At 60.9% G+C, this 23,057-nt stretch overlaps 1 protein-coding gene across 1 annotated transcript; it reads left to right on the plus strand.

The window, feature by feature from the left end:
* The first annotated feature begins 14,064 nt into the window (after window positions 1-14,064).
* C22H1orf216 (chromosome 22 C1orf216 homolog) lies at window positions 14,065-18,252 on the plus strand. Its single transcript, XM_075773864.1, has 2 exons — window positions 14,065-14,171; window positions 15,629-18,252. The coding sequence occupies exon 2, from the start codon at window positions 15,645-15,647 to the stop codon at window positions 16,485-16,487; it is 843 nt and encodes a 280-aa protein (XP_075629979.1). The 5' UTR covers window positions 14,065-14,171; window positions 15,629-15,644; the 3' UTR covers window positions 16,488-18,252.
* Window positions 18,253-23,057: the final 4,805 nt, after the last annotated feature.

Genomic DNA, 23,057 nt, shown 5'->3' on the forward strand with positions numbered 1-23,057 from the left:
ATTTAATTTATGTTATTTATCAAATAGACAGGTTATTTGGGAAACCAGATGGACCCAGGCTAAAATCATCTGTATTTCCAACATGTGAAAAATTATGTTGGAGTGGACACATGAAAAGAAGCGTGCTCTATGTTTTGTGTGCGCTTATCACGTGAGCTTCTGCACCTCATCTGTCCTGGGCCTTTAATCAGTTGTCCCAGACCCAATACGAGGGTTAAAGGACAAAAAGACCCCCAGGCATCCGCACAAGTGCGACGGGGAGGGTGTCTTCTAGAGCAGCCGTGTCACAATTATTTACCCCGCCTGGCTCTCGGCCCGCTCGTTAGCTGGTGCATCCTTTCTGCAGGAGTGATGGATGGGGTGCGGTTTCGGGGCCATGAGAACGTCCTTCGCGGGCGCTTGGTTTCGGAGCGGATCAGGTGATGTTTTCAGCATCTGTTTCTTTTCCTTTGGCTTCTCCATTATTAGAAAAGAAAACAGGGAAGACAGAAGAGCAGGAACGGCCGTAGTCTAACTGAAATGGAGTAGGTAATTCAAGAAATACAGAAATACAATGTAAGAGTATAGTGAAAGCAAGCAAGAGCTTTCTTGCTTTCTGACAGGCAGGTGCTTTCCTTGCTAAGAAGCAAAAGATAACAGGGATAAAAACGTCAGCCTCACTGCAGGACTGACGATGCGAAGGTGCTGCCCTGCGCAGGTGGGACCAAGCTGGCAGTGGCAGAGCCGGTGGGGCGGGGGGGGTGGCTGGCCGGGCTCGGTGCAGGGTCCCCTCCTCGCCCCATCCCTCTGGCCAGGGCAGAGCTCGGGGCTGCCACGTCCGTCTCAGCCAGCATTGGGCTCCTGATGAAGTTCCTCCTACGAGAAACCAGCCCTGGCACGCCTCGGGTGCCCACGCTTAATTAATGACCCGAAATCAAATGGGCAGATTGAAATTTGGCAAAGACCTTCCCGCCCTGGGAGCCGCTGGGCAGCTGCGAGGGGCCGTGCAAGGGTGGGACGCCTCGATTGCTGCTTTATTACCCGAAGCAGCCCCCCCTCACTGCAGTGCCTGCGCCCCGGCCCCCCCGCTGCCCCTGGGCAGAGCAGAGCTGCGGGGGCTCCTGGCCGGGCAGAGTCCGGCCAAGCTCGTGACATGGAAAAGAGCTCTGTCCGAGACTTGCAGGGGGGCTGGGTTTATTAGGCGACCTGTAAAGCAAAAGTTTCATTCTATATTAACAATTAGTCATTTCGTTATAACGTTGCATGCGCTCTGTGGGGACAGATGTTCAGTCCTTGGGTGTTATTTTCTCTTGTATCATCCAGAAGCCCAATTTATGGCTAACTCCAGCTACGCTTCTCCAGGCAGCAGCGATCTAAACCAGCTGTAATTAAAGAAAATGACATAAAAGATTGCAGCGCGAGGGGGAGGGGTGAGAAGCAAATCTTGCAGCTTTGCAAGAGATTAATTTTATTTTTAGCTAATATTTTTTTTTTCTCTGTTCCTCAAGGCTGTTTTCATGCAACATCCTCTGTGCTGCTTCCCTTACAGTGGCCCATTGATTTTCAATATTTGATGTTCGTGCACGCGGTGACGGAGGATCAGTATCCGAGAGGCGTTGTTCCCTTCGGAGGGCGAGACGTGCGCGCGTTTGCGTGTGTCCCCGCGCTTCGTGGAGACTCGTTTCTGCCCAGGAAGAATAATTAACCACCGAGACGCTAACGCCACCTCCCCTGCTGCTCGGGATACGCAGAGGTGGTATTTCCACATTCCTCTTTTACACAAAACCCAAAGGGGAGCTTTGAAAACCTCCAACCCTTTTGCCGCTGCTTGAGGTTTCTGCAGGGCGGCTCGCCGAGGCACCCCGAGCCCGCCGAACGGCGGGCTCGGGGTGCCTCGGCGAGCCGCCCTGCAGCAACAGCCTACGTAAAGTCGTAACCGCAGCCGGCATCTCCCCTCGGGATGCGCATCCCGGCTCCGCCAGCTGCAGCCCCTCCGACCAAAGGTAATGCAAACCCTATCCAGCCCGCTGATGTAAAGATGATAATTAAAGCAACAGGCAATTATACCTGCCATGTGTTCCCTATTTTGTACGATGTGAGGGCGATGCTCTCACTACAAAGCTCTGAGCAAGGCATCCGGGGGGGGGGGGGGGGGGGGGGGATGATCTCACAGGTAGCGCTGGCCTTATTTTGGTAGCCTACGGATTTGCTGAGCATGTGTGATCTTTGGAGATGGGGGTGACATGAGCCCCAAAGTATGATAACAGCTCCCGAGGTGTCACTGCCCGGCTGCAAACAGTCCCCAGCCCGACGCGCTGCGGTCACCCTGGTCTGTTCCCCTTTGCTGGAAAGGGAAAAGAAAAGGAAGGAAGAAAAAGATTAGATGGGGTCAATGCAATTGGCAAAGACCCTCGAACATCTGCAGGGAGGACAAGAAGGGCTGGAGGAGCTGGATTTGATACTCATCAGCCAGCACCGAGGCCCCAAATCCTGCCGAAGTCTGGAGCAGTTGGGATTTGTCCGTGCACTGGTTGGGTCTTGTCCATGGCTCCTGCTAAAAGCCTGGGAGCGATGTTGCTGATGTCTCCAGCTTGAATGGAAGCTGGAGATGTGAAAATAAACCCCATGGTGGTTCTGGTGATAGCCCTGGTCTGGCAAAACCTTGAGAAACCCTCAGGCATCGAAGAAGGGCACAGCAGGGACGTGCCGGGGTTGGCACAGCCCAGGCTGGTGCCCGCAGGCTGGCGGGGGAGCCAGGCACCAGCTCTGGTCCAGAATGGACCACCCTCGTCCCGAGGGCTGTGCTGCCTGCACCGCGGGGAGTTTTTAATTCACAGTGCAGGAACTCCACAGCAAGATCCACACCTAAACCTCGCCAGCTGCGTTGGCGTTGCCGGATCATCGGGCAGCAGGGATCAGCTCCCCCCGGGGCGGTCACGGTGTCAGTGGAGCTCCTGGAGCCCGCGGCCGTGTGTCCCCGCTGCCAGGTACCGGTGAGGATGGCGAATGGTGGGGGGACACGTCCCCACCCCCCCGGGGCACCCCGTGAGCCCGGCACCAAACTGCCTCCCCCCCAGTGCTCGTATGTTTTCCCCCGGGAAGTTGCCTGGGGCCGCTAACGAGGATGCGGAGCTGACGCGGTGTCACCGCCCCGGGGTGCTGGTGTGAACCCCGGCGATGAGGGGCGAGCAGGAGGGGACATCGTGTCCTGCTCTGCCCCGGTCCCCCTGTGCCCCACGGCCCCCCCAGGCTCCGGGGGTCAAGGCCGGTGTTGCATGGAGCCGCACACGCATCCTGCGAGGGGAAGAGCACCGCTCCCCACATCTGCTTGGCGTTTGTTTGTCTTTCATTCCCAATTCCTACCCTGCCTCCCCCCTCCTCTTTCATCCTTCCATCTGCATGGGCCTAAAAATAGGGCCGTACCCTGACTTGATCTGCTCCTCGTCAGCCCCCCGTGACTTCAGTGAGATCCCGTCTGTGGCGCGGCGAGGAGGGGACGGGACCCTGGTGTCCCTCCGGCATCGCTTTCCTGCCGCCGAGCGGTGATGCCGCATGCCGCGCCGGGGTCCCCGCACCCCCTGAATTTTGCTGAGCGCTGTTCCCTGCTCCGAGCCCTGGCCCTGCACACCCCGCCGCTGCGGTGGGGACACGCGTGTCCCGAAGGGAAGGAGCCCGGCTGGTGCTGGTGCCGGCCGCTCTCCCTCCACGCACCCGGCCACGTGCTGCCGCCTTTTCATCCCTCCCACCCCCCTGTTCCCACGCTGAGCCCCGCTTTGTCCAGACGTCTCTCCTCGTTCCAGCCCATTCAGTTCAGATCTACTTTGAGTTTGCTCCCCCCGCTCCATGAAGGCTTCTCTTGTTCAGCGGTGGGTGCAGCTGGGGGTGGCCGAGCCCCGTGTCCCCGCCACATGAGCGCCAGCCCGGCGCTCGCCTGCTGCCGGCTCGGCCACCCCCGCCAGCCCGGGCTGCCCACCCCACCAGGATGAGGGTCCTGTCCCGGCTGCAGCGTCCTTCGGCCGGGATGGCCACGGCCGTCTAGGCTCATTTGATCCGGGATGCCAAGTGCAGCCTGCCTTCCTCCGCACCCGTCCCAAAACGCCTCGTCCCAGGCATGGGGGGGCCGCACACCGAGCCCCGTGTCGGCCCCTGCAACCCTGCCCACGCATGGCCCTGCTGCTGCGCCCGGGGCGGGGGGGGCACCGGCTGCCACCCAGCTTTGCAGAGGTGCCCGCGTGACAGGGGAAGAGCAGAGGGGGTGTCCCCTGGCTCCTGCACCCCCCAAGGGTGCCTGGTGCTGAGGGAGCAGAGCCACAGGGACCCCCCGATGACCAACTGGGGCTGCAGCGGGAGCCGGCTCAGCCCCATGGGCTGCTCTGGGGGTCCCCATGGACTGCTCTGGGTCCCCATGGGCTACTCTGGGGGTCCCCATGGACTGCTCTGGGGTCCCCGTGGGCTGCTCTGGGGTCCCCGTGCCTCCCACTCCCCAGGTAGGGTCGGTCCCCAAGCCTCTCCCGGGCACAGAGCAGGGCGAGCATCGCTTTGGCGCTTCCCCGTGTCCCCCCACCCCTTCCCCAAGTCGCTATGAATAAATCATTGTTTTATTAAAGACAAGCAGCTGCTTTTTTTCTTCTTCCCCCCCCCCCCCCCCCCCCCCGACACGCCATCCATACCCACAGGAGCCCTTTGGCACATGCTCGAACGCCGAAAGCCCCATTGAGGGCCCCTGAAGCATAGCAATTGATACACAGAGATCCCCAAATCCTATTCAGGGGCCGCTTTTCTGCACGAGCAGCCTCTAAACAGCTAATTCACTGCTCTTTTTGTGCTGGGGTTAAGTGGTTAAGTGTGTGTGGATCCCATAAAAGGCCTTTACTCCATGAAAAGCTATATTTACATTGTAATCACCAAAGAACTGTTTAGGCAGTCAATAGCGGGATGGAAAGGGGCAGCGCCGGCGATGGCGGGGGCTCGGCGGTGTGCCCCTCACCTCTCCCGCTGATCCCCCCGGAGCAGGACTTTTTGTGGGATTATGTCCCCCCGCGCCAGCTGCCGGGGGGCTGCGGGAACCGACGCTCTTTGTCTCGGCACGGAGCCGGGGACGGCCCAGGCACCCGACTCGCCGCGCGTCCCAGCCGTGGCGCCCGGCGTCCTGCACCCCGGTGGCCCCGGCCCCCCGGCAGGGATGACACCCCGGGGTCCCGCTGGTCCCGGGGCTGATCCTGCACATGGGGGACCAGGAGCCCCTCTCCCACCACCGTCCCTCCCACGTGAAGGCACGGAGCGCCCATTACCCCGTCATTAACTAACGTCCCGTCGTTATGAGCCGGGGCCGCCCCGGTACCCCTGTGTGTGAAGTGTGAGCTAAAATTATATCACTTTAACAAGATTAATTGAGCACAGCAAAGAATGGCACAAGCTAAATTAATTCACCGAGAGTGAGGCGAGGGCTTCCCTTTCCACCAGGAGCAATTTCCACGTAATCAATTAGATGATGTTCCAACTGATATCCCCATCGGGGAACGGCCTGCTCTCCCCACGCGGGTGTGAATATTCATAACGGCTACACTTTAAGAGTAAACACAGTAGAAATCCCCCCCATCTCCCCCTGCAAGCCCCCGTGGGGTTCGCCCAGGAGGGCCCAGCACTGGGGCAGCCAGTGGGAACGGGACGCTGCATCCCGCCGGGCACAGGGATGGGGATGGGGATGGGGACGGGGATGGGGATGCTGCTGCTGCCAGCCACATGCCAGTGGAGATCCCTGTTGAGGAGCAATTGCACACCACGCTGGTCCCGCTGCAAACCGCGTGGGGCGAGGTGGCTGCAGCCCGTCAGACTCTGCCACCGGCCCCCGGGAGCTGGAGCGGTGGCGCGGGGAGCTGCGGGGCACACGTGTGCCGTCAGCGGGTGCTCCCTTTCCCCTGCCACGTTTGTCTTGTCCGCTCCTGAAAAACGGAAATTAAAATGTTTTTATGGTTATCAATTACACACTCCGACTTCTTCTGGTGCCTAGTGTGAGTTTTATGATAGAACAAATTTAAAAGTGTTTTACTGCACCCTCCAGCCCTATGGAAATGGTAATTACGAGGCTGAACAGGCTGGTTAAGCAGAGGAGGTGATTTTCCCCAGTGGGCAAAACACCCCCCCGCCCCCACGGACGGGGGTCTCAGCCCCAGGACGGCCGGAACGATAATCTTCCCCCGATACGAGCAGGGACACGGGCTCCTGGTGCCCCGGGATGTGCCTGTGCCTGGCAGCACCACGGCTCGTCCCAGCGTGTCCCTGGAAGCGCACGTGGCTTTGCCCTTTGCGCAGGTGGCGTGGCCAGAGCCTGCGGCACCGGCACCGGCACCGGCCCCGGCCCATGGCCCTGCATCGCCGAGCCATTCGCATCATTCCGGGGTTTTGTTTTCCCTCTGGTTTGGCTCCCGCCTGGATTTTTCAAAGGCTCCAGAGCAGTGAGCGCCCTTCCTCCCCCGGCCGGCGCACATTGTTCAAATTAGTGCCTAAATGAAAGGATATTGTTGGTTCCTGTTCGGAGATAATAACCTCGGTAGCGGAGGGAATTTCACCCATGCAGAGAGAATTTGCCGGGCTGTTCCCGCCAGGAGAGCCCCTCGCCGGGGTCCGTCTCGCCAGGACCCAAACAGGGTGATGGGAACGGAACCGCCAGGAAGCGAGGGTTTATCTTGGCGTGCCGCTCTAATTGCCGAAAACTCTGCTTTCCGACCTCAAAAACGTGCCACCGCTCCCCATCGGGCGCGGGGGCACCTGCGGCACGGCAGAGCCCGGCCACGGCCAGGATTAGCACCGAAAAGCAGCGGCTGCTGCCTGCCCGCTCGCGCCGTCCCTGCGGAACAGTGCTCCTGTTCCCAAACGCCCGCGGGACTTTGGTTTTCCCTCTCGCTTTTCATCCCTCTGCCTTTTCTCACGGTTTAGGGAAATTTAAACTCCTCACCCTGCCGTGGAAAAGGAAGAAAGAGGAAGGAAAACGAGCCCAACCATGGAATTCCAGTGTTTCTATTTTTATTAAAAAGTAGAGGATGTCAAGCATAAGGAAAATCTCTTTTTCGGTTCAAAAGGCGCCTTCTGTCGCAAAGGCCTTTTCTGCAGGGGGGGAGCCCAGCCCACCCAGCACCCGCACACCCCGAGCGACTCCCCGGCTGGCACCCCGCTGCCTCCGACCGGCCGTCAGCACCGTCCCCGGTAACGGCACGGCAGGTGCCGGTGGGACCGTGCGGCTCACAGCAACACCGGGATGAGCGCGGCGGCGGGTGCTGGGGCAGGAGGGGATGGGGCGGTGGGAAGCTCCCCCGGTCCCTCGCGGGCCGTGCTGGCCAGACCCACACCCTGCGTGCAGACCCCGCGTGCCGCCGTCCCACCTGGCTGCAACGTGGACAGTCATTTAATTGTACGCCCCCAGTTTTAATTTTTTCAGCCGGTTTTGCTCTGATTGAATTTTAACAGATGTTTTGACTTGTTACAGGTGAGGGGGAAGCTGAGAAAAAGAAAAAAAAAAACCCACCAAAGTGTTTTTTGATTACAGCGTGTTCAAAGTTCTCCAGTGGAGCAGTTTCCACATCAGAAAATCCCGACTATGCGCAATCAAACATTTAATTTCCACAAATGCAATATAAGACAGTTCCTTCAGGTTGGAATCTGTTACAGTTATTAATCAAAGCAGGGCAGCTGAAAAGAAACCTTTTATCGAATATTGTGACAAAGGGATAAATTAAAGCATTTATGGAATGTATCAGATTTGTGTCCAAGACTGAAATTTCAAAATCCTGAAGTTTTCCGTGTTATGAGGTCCAAATGTGGAGCCGTTCTGTTTCAGGACAAGTGTGCAGCAGTTGGGGGGGTGCAGGGAGCCGCGCTGCCGTGACCGTTTGCTCTGCAGAGAGGGAGGGGATGGTCCCATCGGTGCCGAGAGGTCTGCGCCGCAGGACGTGGTGCTCGGGGACCAGCACGGGACGAGGACGGTGCTGCCCCGAGTGCTGGCGCGGACCCTTGGCAGCGTCGGTCCCGTTACACCAGCCCTCCCGAATTAATTACACCAGCCCTTCCTCCGGCGAGCCTTACTGCAGGGGCTGGTTTTGCTTGAAATGTTTCGGTTTTGGTGAGGGCAGCAGCACGGCCGTTCCCAACCACGCGCTGAGCAGGAACGCGCAGGCGTTGCTGCCTTTATTATACCATTTGCAAGCCGGGAGCCCCCTGCCCGGAGCACCCCCGTGTCCCGGGCTGCGAGCAGTCGGACGGCCGGGTCTGCCTCGGGCGGGAGACAGCGCAGGGACGCACGGGGCTTGGGCTCCCGCCGAGGATCTCGTGCTTGGAGGCTGGCGAGTGCCCAGCCGCAAATAGCAAATGATGGAAAGATTTCATTTAGCGCCGCTGCTCCGGCACAGCCGATGGACAGCGATCAAAGAAAAGAATATACATCTAAACATAATAGTGGTTTTCATCCCCAAATCCGTGCAGACAGGCAAATCCATCCGCTGGTGAACTTTGTTTGCAGCCAGACTCGGAGAGCCCCGGGGCTGGGCTCGGGATGCAGCCCGTGGCCAGCGCAGACGCGGGGACCCGTCCCGCAGCGCAGGGGGGTGACACCATGGGGCGAAGCCGCCCAGAGCCACCGGCCGAGGCAGCGAGTGCCGGTCCCTCCCCCTTCCTCTCCATTTCCCAAACAATTTCCTAATCAGACCTTTCTGTCTGGAGTTTATTAGTGATTCACAGGCCGAGAGGAAATGGTGATTTTTGGGTCCTGGTCTGCTGGAAGGGGTGGAGTCGGCATCAATATTCCCCTTCTGTAGCTCAGCAGCAGATCAACCCCAGAGGAAACGTCTGCGAGACGCCAGCTTTGCTCTCTTGGCAGAGCCCATCTCCCGAACCAAGATAAATCCCTGCTGTGGGAGTTAGGAAAGCAAAGAGGAAGGAAGCTTCTCCCTGGGCGCGGGTGGTTTGGCCGGGGGGGGTCTCTCCCACCACCGGCTGAGGGGGCCGCATGTCCCAGGGGCAGAGCTGGGTCCCCATCGCCGATGGCTGGTCCCTCCGGCGGGAGGTTCACACCTCTGCTGGGCTCCCTGGCCCCGCAGCTCCTTCCTCCTCCTCCTCCTCCTCCTCCTCCTCTCCCCCGTATCGTGACGCATCCCAAGGGCTGATCCTCAGGGCTGGGAGCTGCTGGGGGAAGCGGGCTCTGACCTCCAGTCCCATGGAAATGGTCTGGCTTCCGTGGGATTCATGGCTGCTCTGAAATCCAATCTGGCTGTGGATTCCTGGCATTTTTCACCAAATACAGTGCATCTGTCGCTGCTTTGAGCCTGATCGAAATATGATTTGTTTTACAGGTAGATGGCAGGCAGCGGGGGACCAGCCCAGGAGCTGGTGCTGGGGCTGCGGGGCAGGGGTGCGGGGTTTGCCCGGATCCAGCCCCCTCTGACCCCTTCCGCTGTCCTTGAGCAGTGTTTTCCCCAGAAAACCCCTTGGGAAACACAGACGATGGGATGCGGCGTGTGAGGGCACCGCAGGACGGGGATGGGGACGGGGCTGGGGACAGGCATGGAGACTGGGATGAGGATGAGGATGAAGCGGGGCCAGGGATGGGGCCAGGCTGGCAGCGATGCTCAGCTCCTGCTTCCCCGCTCGGAGGCCGGTGGCTTTGCCGGCCCCTCCCCGGAGAGGAGCGCCAGCACTCGTACAGCCTGGGGATGCTTTTCTTTCCCTCAGCCTATGAAAATGACCAGGATCTATGAAAATAAGAGCATTTTTTTTCAATTTTGTGATGCTAAGAGGACAAGCCCTTTCCAGCATCCTGACGTTAGGTTTTGCAGCCCCAAAAGTCACAGGGCAGTGTGATGGTCCCGGTGGCTCCTGGCCCCACTGGCAATGTTGGTCCCGAAGCCTCGGCCGTGCAAAGCGCCTCGCTGCCGGGGATGCGGCATGGCCACGCAGCCCTGAGCCGTTGGTCCACAGCATCCCCCTGGCCACGTCTTTGCCCGGCCGACCCGATGCTCGGCCCCGGTTTCTGCCGGTTGTGGGGAGAGCTGCTCCTGCCTGGCCACCGGCTCCCCCGGGACCCCCCATCGCCCCCCCCTCGTATTTACCCGAATGTGTTTACAATTACACCGAATGCCAAGGCACCGGTGGCCGCCGCAGCCGGGCCGAGTCAGCGGCGGGGCAGTGCGGGGTTGGAGGTCAGCAAGCTGTTTACTTTAATTTCTCTGAGAGCTTTTTGGGAGATTTCCCTCCTCCGTTATTAAACTCAGATGAGCTGCTGGGGAGGTTAGGTCGCATGTGGTTCAGGGCACTTTTTTCTTTTGTAATTCTTTTTTTTTTTTTTTTTTTTTTTTCAATTTTTAACCCTTAACTCTTTCGGGACGGATTCCCCGTCTCAGCACCGGGGTCCCAGGCTGAGCTGCTGGTGGGACAGTGGCTCCTGGGTGACCTGTGTCCCGGGTGGGCTGGTAGCCGGTCGCTCTCGGCCACGAAGGCGCCCGGCCGGGCCCATCCCAGCATCGCTGCACGGCCGAGCACGGCCCCACCACGGCCGTCACCCACGCGAGGGGCCCTGTGCGCGCAGCCAGGCCGGTGCCCCGTGCGGGACAGGGCGGGAGATGGGAACCGATAGGAGCCGGGGGAGGAGGAGTGTGGAAATCTCCCACAAAACATGTTTCGTTTCCTTCTAGCACTGCAGCCTCCAGCACACAGGCCTCCCCCTCCATGCAGCCTCCCCACGCACCAGGGCTTGCCTGCGCTTCCAGCCCAGGGGCTGGGGTGCACACAGTGGGCGTGCAGTGGGCGTGCAGTGCGTGCGTGTGGGTGTGCAGTGTGTGCGTGTGGGCGTGCAGTGTGTGCGTGTGGGTGTGCAGTGGGTGTGCAGTGTATGCAGTGTGTGCGTGTGGGTGTGCAGTGGGTGTGCAGTGTGTGCAGTGCGTGCGTGTGGGCGTGCAGTGGGCGTGCAGTGTATGCAGTGTGTGCGTGTGGGTGTGCAGTGCGTGCGTGTGGGTGTGCAGTGCGTGCGTGTGGGCGTGCAGTGGGCGTGCAGTGCATGCGGGATGCGGTGGGTGCGCGTGGGCGTGCATTGCACGTGCACATTGGGCAGAGGGGCTGCAGGCAGAACCTGGGGAGCAGCAACGCTGGCATTCGCCTGCCCCTGCACCCCGCAGCTCCCCGGCAAGGCCGCAGGGTCCCTGCCCTTTCCCCTCCCTCCACCGTGCCGGTCCCGGCTGTCGGGGCTGGATACAGCCTTGCGCGGGGCCGTCCCCCTGCGGGCGCTGCACCCCTAACCCGTCCCACACCGGGCGGCTCTCAGCTCCCTGGTGCCTCCTTCCCGGCAGAGAGGTCGGGCACCCGCCACCACGTCCACGACACGGGACTGACGTCACGCAGGCACGGGGCCGAGCGCGAGGGCTTCTTCTGGGACCAATTTTGTTCAAAGCCTGTGGCACGTTGCATCGGTTAGAGGGACGCACGGCAGATGAGAAGCAGGCGGCAGCCTGCCCTGCGCATGGGACGAGTGCGGGGAGCGGGGAGCCGGGTCCTGGCTTTGAAGGATGATTTCCACCATGGCCAGTGCCGGTCTCCCCTCTCCCGCGTTTCCCTGCGGCAGTGCCGGGTCTCTGCTGGTGCGAGGTCATGGAAGTCCCCTGGGTGCAAGGGGGCCTGAGCCCAGGGGAAGGGTGTTGCATCCAGGCTCCCAGGGACCTGCTTTGGGTGAGGAATCTGGTGCCAGCGCCTCCTGGAGCAGGTCTGGGGGGTCACCCCAGCACCCTTCTCCTCTTGAGCCCCGAGGTGCACTGCACTTATCTCACCCAGGACACCCAGCTCTGAAAACCCAGTGCATCAGGTCCTGTGCTCGGTCTTCTTAAATGATTTTTAATTTCCTGGAGGGAGAGCTTTTAATTTATTTCTGGAACAAAGTGGGGGAAAGGGAGGGGAAGACGACTCTGAAATCCATCACTAAGCCTCCTCCGCCTCCAAACCTTCTCTTTCCCCTGCCCAAAGGGATCAGCCCAGCCTCCCCATGGCCCTGTGTCCCCTTTCTCCTGTGCCCCGAGCCGGGGTTCCCCATAGCCGTCCCCGCTGACACCATCCTTGGGACGAGGGGCAGCTGGGGCTGAGGGGACGGCTGGCTCACCGGGAAACGGAGCTGTTTTCATTGCAAGCAGCAAATCCCTCTGGTGTCCATCAGGTACGGATAATCCCGGGGCTGGGGGTGCTGGGCTGAACCCGAGCTGCCCCAGTGCAGAACCAGCCCCAGCGAGACAGACCCCTGCAACCGCTGCTCCCGGCTCCTGCCACAAACCCGGCACCGACCCGGCTCACGGCACGGCCGGCATTTGGGAGAGGAACCCCCCAAACCACGGGGGGAGGTTCCCACCAGCACCGGTGAAGCCGGAGCCAACACGCAGCAGGTTTGCAGCAGGCTCGGGCACGTCCGCACCCACCGGCCCCGCAGGAATTCCTGGGGTGGGGAAGAGTAAAACCGAGACAGGAGCAAACCCCGCTCCTGCCCCACGAGCCAAACTGCAGCTGAACTTCCAGCTTCCTTCTGCCTGTGGTACCCAAACCTTTGATGAAAACGGCCTGTTTCCGCTGGGCCTCCGCTCAGTAAACCCGAGGAGAAGGTCCCCGAATGGATGAGACTTTCCTCCCTGCTCTCTGTGACAAATATTTTGCTTTGCTTTGAGTTCAGGCCCCTAATGGGAGTGAAACACAAACCAGCAGTAACAAGCAAACGGCCAAGGCAGAGCAGAGCGGGGCTCAGCCCATTGTTTGCTCAAACTGTTTTTTTCTTTCCTGCCTGTTCGCAGACGCCTCTGAATCAGTTTCTGCCTTTCCTGTGTGACGGGAAGGTTTCGTTTCTTTAATCTCGGGCTTTCCTAGGAGGAGTGCTCCAGCCCAAGAGCCCGGTTACAGCTCTCAGTCCCGCCCCACCGATGTCTCCGCCATGGAGATGCTGAAGTCTTTGAGGCTGGAGCAGCCCGGAGCGGGAGAGGCTGCCTAGGGGCCTGCCAGGCAGACGGGAAGTTAAAAGAACTTATTTATCACTTATTAGTGTTATTCCATAGCTCCGAACTTTTGCAATGTCATGGGGGAACATCTGCTCTTGGCGTTTCTCTCCCATGTCCCACCTCCCACAGTCCAGAGCTTCAGAGAGGATCTTCGGATGCCATGAAAGCCCCTTCATCCCCTCCTTCCTCCTCCTCGGGGCGGGCAGGAGGTGCCGAGCCCCCGGTGAGACTCCCTTTGGTCGGGGTGGGCCTGGGCTGTGGAGCCCGTGGCTGATGGCGCTGCTGTCCCAGAGCTACCACGGGACGCCGGTGAAGGCCACGTCGGGCAGACCCAGCAGGAGATGAGACCATCCCCACTCGGGGCAGGTCTGTGGGTAACGGGGGGGGTCTGTGGCACCCCCACTGCCCCCACCCTGGCTCCCGGCCCCAGGCGTGCGGTGCGTCTCCTCACCCGCCCCCCAACCCCCCGCTGACCCCACAAAGCCTCTTTATCTCCCGAAAGGCTCATGGTGCTTCATGTGACCCCCCCGTGCTGTCCCCGCGCTCGTGGGAGCCCTTTGATGTTGCGGAGCCTTTTCCTTTCCCAGCAGACGGACACCCCGGCTCCGGGCGAGGGGAATAAAGGCCCCATTGAGAGCGTGGGTCCCGCCGTGCCCCTCGTCCCCGCGGGGACCTGCTGATGCTCACGGGACCCACGGGGAAGGGCTGGGAAGGAGTCGGTGTGTCCGAAACCCGTGGTGGGATGCACCCCCACGCACCCAGCCCTGCGCACGGCCCCGTTCCCACCCCACGCTGGGGCTGTGGGTGACGGGGGGCTCCAGCCCACGGCCCCCTGTCCCCTCTCCGACCCTTCTCCCCGGCCGGGCTGACACGGGTGGGAATTTTCCCTTTTCCCCGCCAGGCCAGGCAGACAGGAGAGGAATTTCCCGTGGGATGCTATGGATGCACATAGACGCACGGCACGTACAGACACACGGACACACGCGTGTGCGCAGGCGGGCGCGGCGGGCCGGTCCCCACAGCGGTCGCTCAGCCCCGGCCACGGGGGGAAGCGGGGTCCGGGGGGGGGAGGAGCGGGGGCCGCGGGCGCCCTCGGAAGTGCGGCCGTGACACCTCCCCACGCGGGGCCGCTTCCGCTCCCACCCGCGGCGGCGGCGGCGGCAGCGCACCGAGCCCGGGGCGGCGGTGAGTGCTGGGGCCGGGCGGGTGGGAGCGGGGCGGGCGGGGCCGGGCCGGGCTCGGGGGTCGCAGCCCCCCCCTCCTCCCCTCCCGGTGCCGGGTCCCCCCCTCCCCGCGGTTTCCCGGCGCAGCGCGGCTGCGGCTCGGCCGGGCGTGGGGGGGGGGGGGGGGTGCGGGCAGAGGGACCCACCGCCCTTCTCCCCGCTGCCCCCCAGCCGATGGGGGGGGGGGGCTCGGCAGTGCCGGGATGCTCCTCGGCTCGCCCTCCCTCCCCGGGGGCTGAGCCCCGCGGCCCGTGGGCACGCATCCTCCCACGGCACATCCACGCAGCCCCACGCTTGCGCGGGGCGGAGCAGTTTTATGGCGGTGTCACCCAGCGCAAATGGCTGCGTGCCGGTGGCAGGGTGCGGGGGCTGAGGGGGCTGCGGGGGCTGCGGGGCCAGGTCTTCGGGAGTCCCCGGCCAGGCGCAGGCCCTCGCCCTCCTCTCCCTGGTGCCATCCTTGCCCTGGCCACCAGCATTTCTAGGTCTGAGCTCTCCCACCCCTGCGCCGGGCATCGTGCGCACTGCGGGGCATAACCAGCCGTGGGGCATAACCAGCCGTGGGGCGCGCAGCCGTGGGGCGCGCAGCCGAGGCGGCAGGACAGGGGTTGTACCGCGCGCCCCACGGCGCGTCTTCGCGGCTCTTCGTTGCTGCTGCTGCTGCAGCCGGTGCCCCACAGGACCCACCCTGCCTCTGTGCTGCTTTCCAGGGGTGAAACCGGGACACTCGATGGGTTTTCCTTCATGTGATTCCTGTGAGCGTGTCCTTGCTGGGAGACAGCTCAGAGTTCGGCTCTCACAGCTGGCAAGAAATGCTGGGTTAACCTTTCCTTTTCCGGTCCCATCTGCGCCCAGTCCTGCAGAGAAGGGAGCAGCCCAGTGGGGATACTGGTTTGGGCACTGACAGAGACCAGACCTGACCCACGGCCCAGCCCAGAGACGGCAGAGTTTGTATCGAGGACCCCAGGCAGTTTCACCTGCTTAAGTAAATTTTATTGCTGTTGGAAAAGCAGCTCCCTCCAAGCAAACCTCTACCAGCACTGAAGTAATTGCATCTACCGCAAGCTCAAACGCTGCTGGAGCAGAGCGTGCCGGCTGCGTGCCTGCGCCCTGCGATGCCCTCCGACAGTCACCGCAGGGGAGCCGCGGAAACGTGGCTTTGGGCTGGAGCTCACAGGGAGGAGAGACGAGGTGCCTGCCCCCAGCTTCTGCATCAGCTGAGAAGTTGCCCCTGGTCGATGTTGCCGGGGGCACGCTGAGCGCAGCGCCCAAACGCCAGGAAAGGATGATCCCGTGACTGGGGTTCAGTAGCTTTAGAGAGGCAAATAAAGTAAGAGAATATTTTATCTCCCCGTAGCTGATCAGAGTTCTGGTTGTGCCAGCCTGTGTACCCCGCGTTACAGCTCTGCCTCTCTCTTGCAGGCAGGAGACCGGCGAGATGTTTGCCGTCTGCCCGCCCGGCGCCCCGGCGAACGCCCTGTTCCGGCAGGGCCGGGGGGGCCCGGCGCTGGGCACAGCCCACCCGGGGGCCGGGTGCGGGCAGGACTCCAACTCCAACTTTGTGGGAGAGGTGTGCGACAGCAATGAGAACTGGAGCCGGCCAGCGCCGGGGTCCCCGCCGGAGGAGGGGTCCAGCCAGAGTGAAAACACGACAAATCCGTCCGATAATCTGCTGTTATTAATGCAGAGACAGATGGTCCAGGGCCAGCTTAGGGACGCCGCCCCAAGCCCGGGCGCCGCGCGGCCGCGTCTCCCCGAGCCGGGGGTGCGCAGCCCCCCCGAGGGAGCGGAGGTCGGCGGGGCGGGGGGCCAAAACGCTGCCGCCGAGGAGCCGGCCGGGGGATGTGGCAAGCCCCTGAGCTCCCCCGCGGAGGACAACGGCTACGCCAGCAGCTCCCTCAGCATCGACAGCCCTGACAGCACCTGCGGGAGCACCTGGGACCCTCCCGCCGCTGCCCCCCTCCCCAGGAGCCCACCCCAGCCGGGGGTGGCTGAGCCCGAGCTGGGGACCCTCTTCCCAGCGCTGGCAGAGGCTGTGCAGCACCTCCAGGACAAGGAGCGCTTCAAGGAGCGGGAGAAGGAGAAGCACCACATCCAGCTGGTGATGTACCGGCGCCTGGCCCTGCTGCGCTGGATCCACGGCCTCCAGCAGAAAGTCGTGGACCAGCAGAACCGGCTGCAGGAGAGTTTTGACACCATCCTGGATAACCGCAAGGAGCTCATCCGCTGCATGCAGCATGGCCCGGTGTGCCCCGCCGGCACGGCTGCCTCCAGCCCCTGAGGTGCCGCCGGTGCTGCCCCGTCCCAGCTCTCGCCCTCCCGGCCGGCGCAGGGCTGTCCGGCCTCGTCTCTGTGCCGCACACCGGTGCGGGGCGCTCGCTGGGCACCCGGGTGCCACCTTGCCCTTCTCATCTCTCTCCAGCGTAGCTGAGAGTCCCCGAAGCATTCATCTCAATTTTCCCTCTGCATGGGAATTAATTTTCTTCTGCACCGTGTCCCACCAGTCTGGGGACCGCGCGGCGTCGGGCTGGGTAGACCTCGGGGCCTTGGGGTTTGCTGAGCCTGGGGTGACGAGGCTCATCTTTTAGATCTAATTTATGGTCCTTTGTGCGAGCCCAGCTGAGCCGCGCGTGCCGGGACGGGCCCTGCGGTGAGCTCTCCCGCCTGGCAGCGAGAGCCTCGGGGCAGCGAAGCTTTTAAACGTACCTGGGCAAAGCACTTCAGCGCGTGCTCTGACACAAGCATGAGCTCACTACATCCCCCGCATCGCACCCGCGCCGGTGCGCGCCCGTACGGAAACAACCCAGCCACCGTTAAACAGTGCTCGTGCTTTCAGTGCGAGCAAGGTGTCCTGAGCTGTTCCTCTGGTGCACCGGCTAACGAAGCACAGAAAAGCTTTGCAGATAAGATCTAAACTCATGCAGAGAGACAGAGAGAGAGGAAAAAAAACCAAACCCATTCTGAAAAGTGACCTCAGAATGCTTAAAAGTAAATTTAAGTGACAACTTATTAAAATCCAATATATTTTTTTTAGATTCAGTATTAGTGAAGAGTTAATTTAGATTTTTCCTTACAGCCAGTGTGTATATATGCACAGCTGTCTGTCGCAGGAGATGCTTTAACACGGTGCATGATCAGGAAGCTGCTTGCAAACTTGTGCTGTTGCTGTTTATATTAATTTATCATTTGAAAGCAAAGAGAGTATTTTTTTCTAATCTACATTTTATCCGGTGAGGACTGCATACAGAGGACAAAGAACAGTCTTCTTAAATAGAGATTAAAAAGGAGATGCTGTGTGTGTTTGCTGTGTTTTACTAAGTGTTAATATGCCGTGTATTCTGTTTGAGTTGCTGATGTGGAAGGAGCAGCAGCGGGGCGGTTTCGCTGCAGGCCACGGGCTCAGCCGGGAGGGGACCCGCTCCCCGTCCTGCCCGGAGTCGCTGTGTGAAGCCAGGCACTAATTTCGTTTCTTGTCTGCAAAAGGCGGGTGATAAGAGATTTCAGAGCGGCTGCGTGCCCCCAGCCAAACCTCTCCCTGCCGTCGGAGGAGCGGAGCTGAGAGGCGCCCGCGACTCTGCTGGGACCCCGCTCTGGTGCCCCGCGGGGTGCGGTGCCCGGCCGGCTGGCACAGCCCCGCAGCCTGGGCAGATCCCGGCTTCCACCGACCGCTAGAAGTTACCGCGCTGCAAATAACTAACCACGGCCGAGCCCACCGGCGACTGCGGGGCCAGGGGCCGCACCGAACCTCCTCCCATCCCGCCCCGGGCTGCTGCCGCTCGTCGGTCAAGTGAGGAGACCCGCGAAACTCTGCTTCTGAAAAGGACGTTTCGGTGGTGAAGGGTACTCTGGGCTCAAAGCGACCTGTGCCGGCCTCTGCACCGGCGCTGGCGGCCGGAGGAGCCTGGCAGCGTCCCTGCAAGGCTCGCGCTGCCTCGCCGCCCTCTTGCTCGCTCGCGTCCTGCGCCTGCTGCCTGTGTCCTATCCCAGACGTGTGATCGTGGGCGTGTTGCACACCTTAATAAAAGCTTTGGAGGTGGAAGAGCTGAGCCCCGGGTGGATTTGTTCCTTTATTTCCCTTCACAAGCCTGCCGGGCGTGCAGCGGGTACACGCTGGGAGCGGCCACCCCGTGCTCGCCGCAGGACGAGCAGCCCGTCGAGGGCGCGAGTCCTGGCACCCTCCTCCCATCCCCGCGTCCCTGCGCACGCGCTGGCCGCCGACACGCTGTACCAGCACCAGCAGTTAATTCATGCTCAACTTAGAAGCCTTTTTGCTTTTAAAAACTGAAGTGTGACGCTCCTCCCCTCTCCCTGCGGCCGTGGGGTGGTGGGTGCTGGGGAGCTGGCGCTGGGGTGCAGCACGGGTGCAGGATTTACCCTCCGCCCCCAATTCCTGGGGTGCCGACCACCCTGCCCTGTGGCCCCCACTAATCCGGAGGGATGGGGTGGGGAGGGATGGGCAGGGATGGGGTGGGGAGGGATGGGGAGGGATGGGGAGGGGAGGGATGGGCAGGGATGGGGAGGGGAGGGATGGGCAGGGATGGGGAGGGGAAGGGTGGGGAGGGATGGGGAGGGGAGGGATGGGCAGGGATGGGGAGGGGAGGGATGGGCAGGGATGGGGAGGGGTGGGGTGGGGAGGGATGGGGAGGGGAGGGGAAGGGTGGGCAGGGATGGGGAGGGGTGGGGAGGCAGCTCTGGGCAGATGGGGATGGCAGATAAAAACACCTGAGTATTGACCCAAAGGTGACTTTGCCTCAGGCCCTGCAGAGATTAACTAGAGATGAAAACCCGAAGCTGTAGCAGGGCTTTGAACCTTCCTTCACCTTTTTTCCCCCCCTTCCTGCTTCTCCTTCGCAGCCTCTGAATCTGTGGGAATTCAGGGATGCAACAGCCCCTTTCACAGACCCGGGGGCTGGGTTAGCAATTCGTGACGGGCAGAGCGGCTGCATTTTTCTATCCTTACGCGTGCCCTGCAGCCGGGGCTACGAGGAGGTTTGTCCCCAGCCCTCGACCGGTTCCGTAGGACGTGCACGTGCTCGGCTTTAAGGCCCGTTTTCCACCTCGGCTGCTGCCCGCCGAGCGCACGCTCCGGCAGGTTTAGGGGAACATGAGACCTCCCAGCCCCGCAGAGAGACCGAGCGATTCTCTGTTTATCTTGGTTGAATGCTTTACACAAATAATTATTTCCAAGGTAAATATTGAGAAAATCCAGATTATTTGCTCAAGAAATGAAAGAATAACTGCGGGAGCACATCAAAGTGGCGGATCTGCTCCGCAAGCAAGAGGCTTCCTCCTCGGTTATTGGGACCCCGATGCTTATGCCCCGAGAGCTGCTTTGAGATGGCCAGTGCTGATTTGCAAAATCAACTTCAGACAGAGTTTTTTCCACCCCCAGCTCCGGTGCCCAAATGAGATTTGGGAATTAATTAAAAACCCGACCAACTGCAGGGGAAAAAAAACAATAAAGACAGAAAAAGCTGCAAGGCTGAGCCGGGCCAGCTTGGGGGGAGCCGGGACCCCGCTCTGCCCCCGGGCACTCGCACCTGGGGAGACTGTAACCCTGCAACCGCCCTCTGCACCAGCGCTCAGCTCCCTCCGCGGTGCAGATCCGGCCCTGCGCAGGATGGGTGCAACGGGCAGGCGCCGGGTCGGGGCTGGGGACAGGGATGCGCCTGAGGACCACGCTGGGGATGTCTCCATCCTCAGGGATTTCCAATCCTCGGTAAGTAAGGGGCTGGATCCTCAGCTCACAGGTGGCTAACGCGGCTCTCGGGAGCTCGGAGGAGATGCTCTGGCTTCAAAACCTGCCCAGGTCGGTGGGAAGAGTGAGCATCGCCAGCGGGGTCTGGGTCAGGACAGAAGCGGGGAGCCACGTCGGGGCTGGGGGCCGCACGTGATCGCCTCCCCGGCACATGGGGGAAAACGAGCTGCGGACCTCGGGGCACGGGAGCTTGAATTTCCGTGCGTGGCAGACAGGGCCCTTTGTTTTTAAGGTCTCCTCTGGAAGTTTATTGTTATTATTATATTAAATCCCTGTAACACTGGACTGCTTTTACTGCGCAAAGCGAGATTTGGCAAACACCGCCTTTCTTTGAAAGTTAAAATAATAGCATTAAAAAAAAAAAAATCAAGTCTTTATGTAGCTTTGGAGGGAAATATTTTACCTTGTAATTTGAATCCATTCTAACTCTTTCCAGTATTTTGTGGGCTTAAAAAAATAGTCTTTAAAAATAAAATAAAATGATGTGATAACTGATGCCATGAAAGTACAAAAGAAAATTAATCATCTCAGGCCATTAACATCCAGAGATCCAGACTGGGACACACTTAAAGCATGCTGGGATCCCCTGTTTATTGTGTCTCGGAGACTTCCAGATCTCACATGTTCAGTTTACAGCGGGAAAGGGGTTTTCCTTTGCTCTCGGGGGGGCAGGGTGAGCCCAGCTGGGGCTGCTCCCCTTGCCCCAAACACTGCACCCAGGCAGCACCCAGCACAGCGAGGGGCTCCGCACCCCCCGGGCAGCCCGGGGGTCCCACTGCCACTGTCCCTCCCCACCGCTGCCCGGTGCACAGAGGAGCGAGGCTGCCTGGAGAGATGATCTCAGCCCTTATAGGATCCATATGTGCTGCCGTGCTGGGAGCACCTGCGGCTGCTGCCTGGGAGGTCCGGGAGGGCGGTGGGGAGCAGAGGGGCTCCGTCCTCGCTGCGCCCTGGGCAGGGCTGAGCCGTCCTGCCTGTGGGCATCCGAGCCGGGCGGCTGAGAGCCTTTTCTGTGCGGCCCCTTATCTAGCACGGAGCGACTCGGATCCTGCAGCCCCCTCCGGACGGCTGGGAAGCACGGATGGGGGGGGAATTGGGGAAAGGGAGGGGGTCCGGGTCCAGGGCAGGGGTCGGAGGGGACCTGCCCTGCCCCTGCCTGGTGAGCATCGCCCAAGGGATACCCAGACAGGCCTGGCGAGAGCTCTGAGCGCGGGATGCCTTTGCTGCTCCTGCCTTTTAGCAGAGCACTGCTCCTTGCCCAGCCAGGCTTCCTTTTCCCGCACCTGAGAGCCGCTGCAGGGCCTGGGGGCTCGTGCGTGGCCCCGCGCCTTGGTGCATCCCTCCTTTTCCAGCAGCATCCGCTTGCCGGTGACCTCTGCGAAAGCTAAATATAAACCCAAGAGCACTCCGAGCCGTTCCGTGCCAGCCAAGCCAGAGCGCTGCTGACATTTCAGCTTATTGGGGCAGCAAGTACCGTGTTCAGGATCCAACCCAAACGGCTCAGCCCTTTCCCTGCCCCAGGTGCTCTGATGCATGGCTGGAGCAAGATTCACACTATTTTTCAGGCTATTCTCACTCCCTGATGTTTCGTACTTAATTTTAAATGCATTACGTTGATGGTATAAATACAGCCACCTCGGCCTCCTGCTCGAAACAGAACAAAGCAGCGCCGATGCTGAGAGCTCGGGGCAGAAGGGACCTGCAGGCAGGTTTGGGAAGCGTCGGGGTCTTCCCCCTGCCCGCACCGCTAACGTGTCAGGACGCATGGCAAAACCCCGCTTGCCCTTCCAGGGCATTTCTAAAATCTCAGGATGCATTAAAACCCGGGCATCGTCCCAGCTCGATTGCACAGGCTCGCACACATCACACTGCAGCTGCGTACCCGCACACGTGCGCCCGGAGCACCCGCGGCCCCACGCGCTGCCTGCCTGCCCGCAGCCGGAGCTGAACCGTGCCGGGACACGACCCTGCCCGGCCAGGCAGGCGGCCGCACGCTCCAGCACAGCCCCGGCTCGGCGTGCGGGTCCTCCTCGCCCTGGCTTGGCCGTTTCTTTTTTCCAAAGCTGTTTCCCGCTCGTCCTTTCCAGCAGCGGCGAGATGGGCAAGACCCCGAGTGCTCGGCTCTGCCACGGTATCTGATGAGAACGCAGTTTGAGCCTGCCTTCTTTAATGATTCCCTTTGAAATGTTGTTGCTTCCGCACATCCCCCTTCGGGGTAGAATATTAAGCAAGAGCAACTCGGCTGGAAATTCAGATTGTTTTCGTGTCTGTTTTCATTTACATTTTAATGATAGAGAAATCTTAGAAATCAGGCTATTTGCAGCACAGCTCCTCAAAAGAAAAGGGGAGAAAAAAAAAAATCACCCGCAACCATCTAACCTTTGCCCTCTGCAAATGGCACCAGGAGCTGGGGATCGCTGACAACTTTCTGCGTGAAAATGCTCTTTGCCCCCTTTTCCCGCCCAGGCAGCAGGGATTTCAGAGGGCAGAAATCGGCCCTCGGGCATCGCCGCAGTCGCAGGGCTTTGCCCAGCTGCAGCACCGAGGCGCGGGCACGCCGGGCGGTTTGGGTGCTGGTGAAGGGGATGCGGTGCGAAGGGGCGAGCAGCTGGGTGCTCTCTGTTCGGTGTGGGTGGGTGCTGAGGCCAAGGGTGCTGGGTGCTGCTCCAGGAGCTCGCTGTACCCACAGGAGTGGGGGGAGAAGGGGTCCAAGACGTGTCCAGGTCATCACCTGCCCTGGGCAGAGGTCGGGGGGATTTTCCCGCAGGGATCCACCCTGCAGAGCCCCATCCCGGGAACCGGCTGCACCCAGCACCTCACCAGCCACCCATGGCTCTCCGGATGAGGTATGGGGACCCAGGCCTCCCCGAGAAAACAGCTGAGAGTAAAGATCACTAGAAGAGAAGCAATAAACTCTCGGTTATTCTTCTGCCATTGAGGCCAATCAAGCTGCAAAGAGCGCCTCAAGGCCAGTTGTACATCATTATTTCATAGCGCGTTCTCCGTATGATGTAGTGGCTGTCTTGCTGGAGGGAATGCCTTCCTGGTTTTAAGCATCAGCACTGAAATATCTGGAGCCCTGGAACCATCGGT

Source organism: Balearica regulorum, chromosome 22 (assembly GCF_011004875.1).
Source record: "Balearica regulorum gibbericeps isolate bBalReg1 chromosome 22, bBalReg1.pri, whole genome shotgun sequence".
NCBI lineage: Eukaryota > Metazoa > Chordata > Aves > Gruiformes > Gruidae > Balearica > Balearica regulorum.

Excerpts from the sequence above, each read along its gene's own strand:
- C22H1orf216 (XM_075773864.1), top strand. The coding sequence starts at position 15,645 with ATGTTTGCCGTCTGCCCGCCCGGCGCCCCGGCGAACGCCCTGTTCCGG.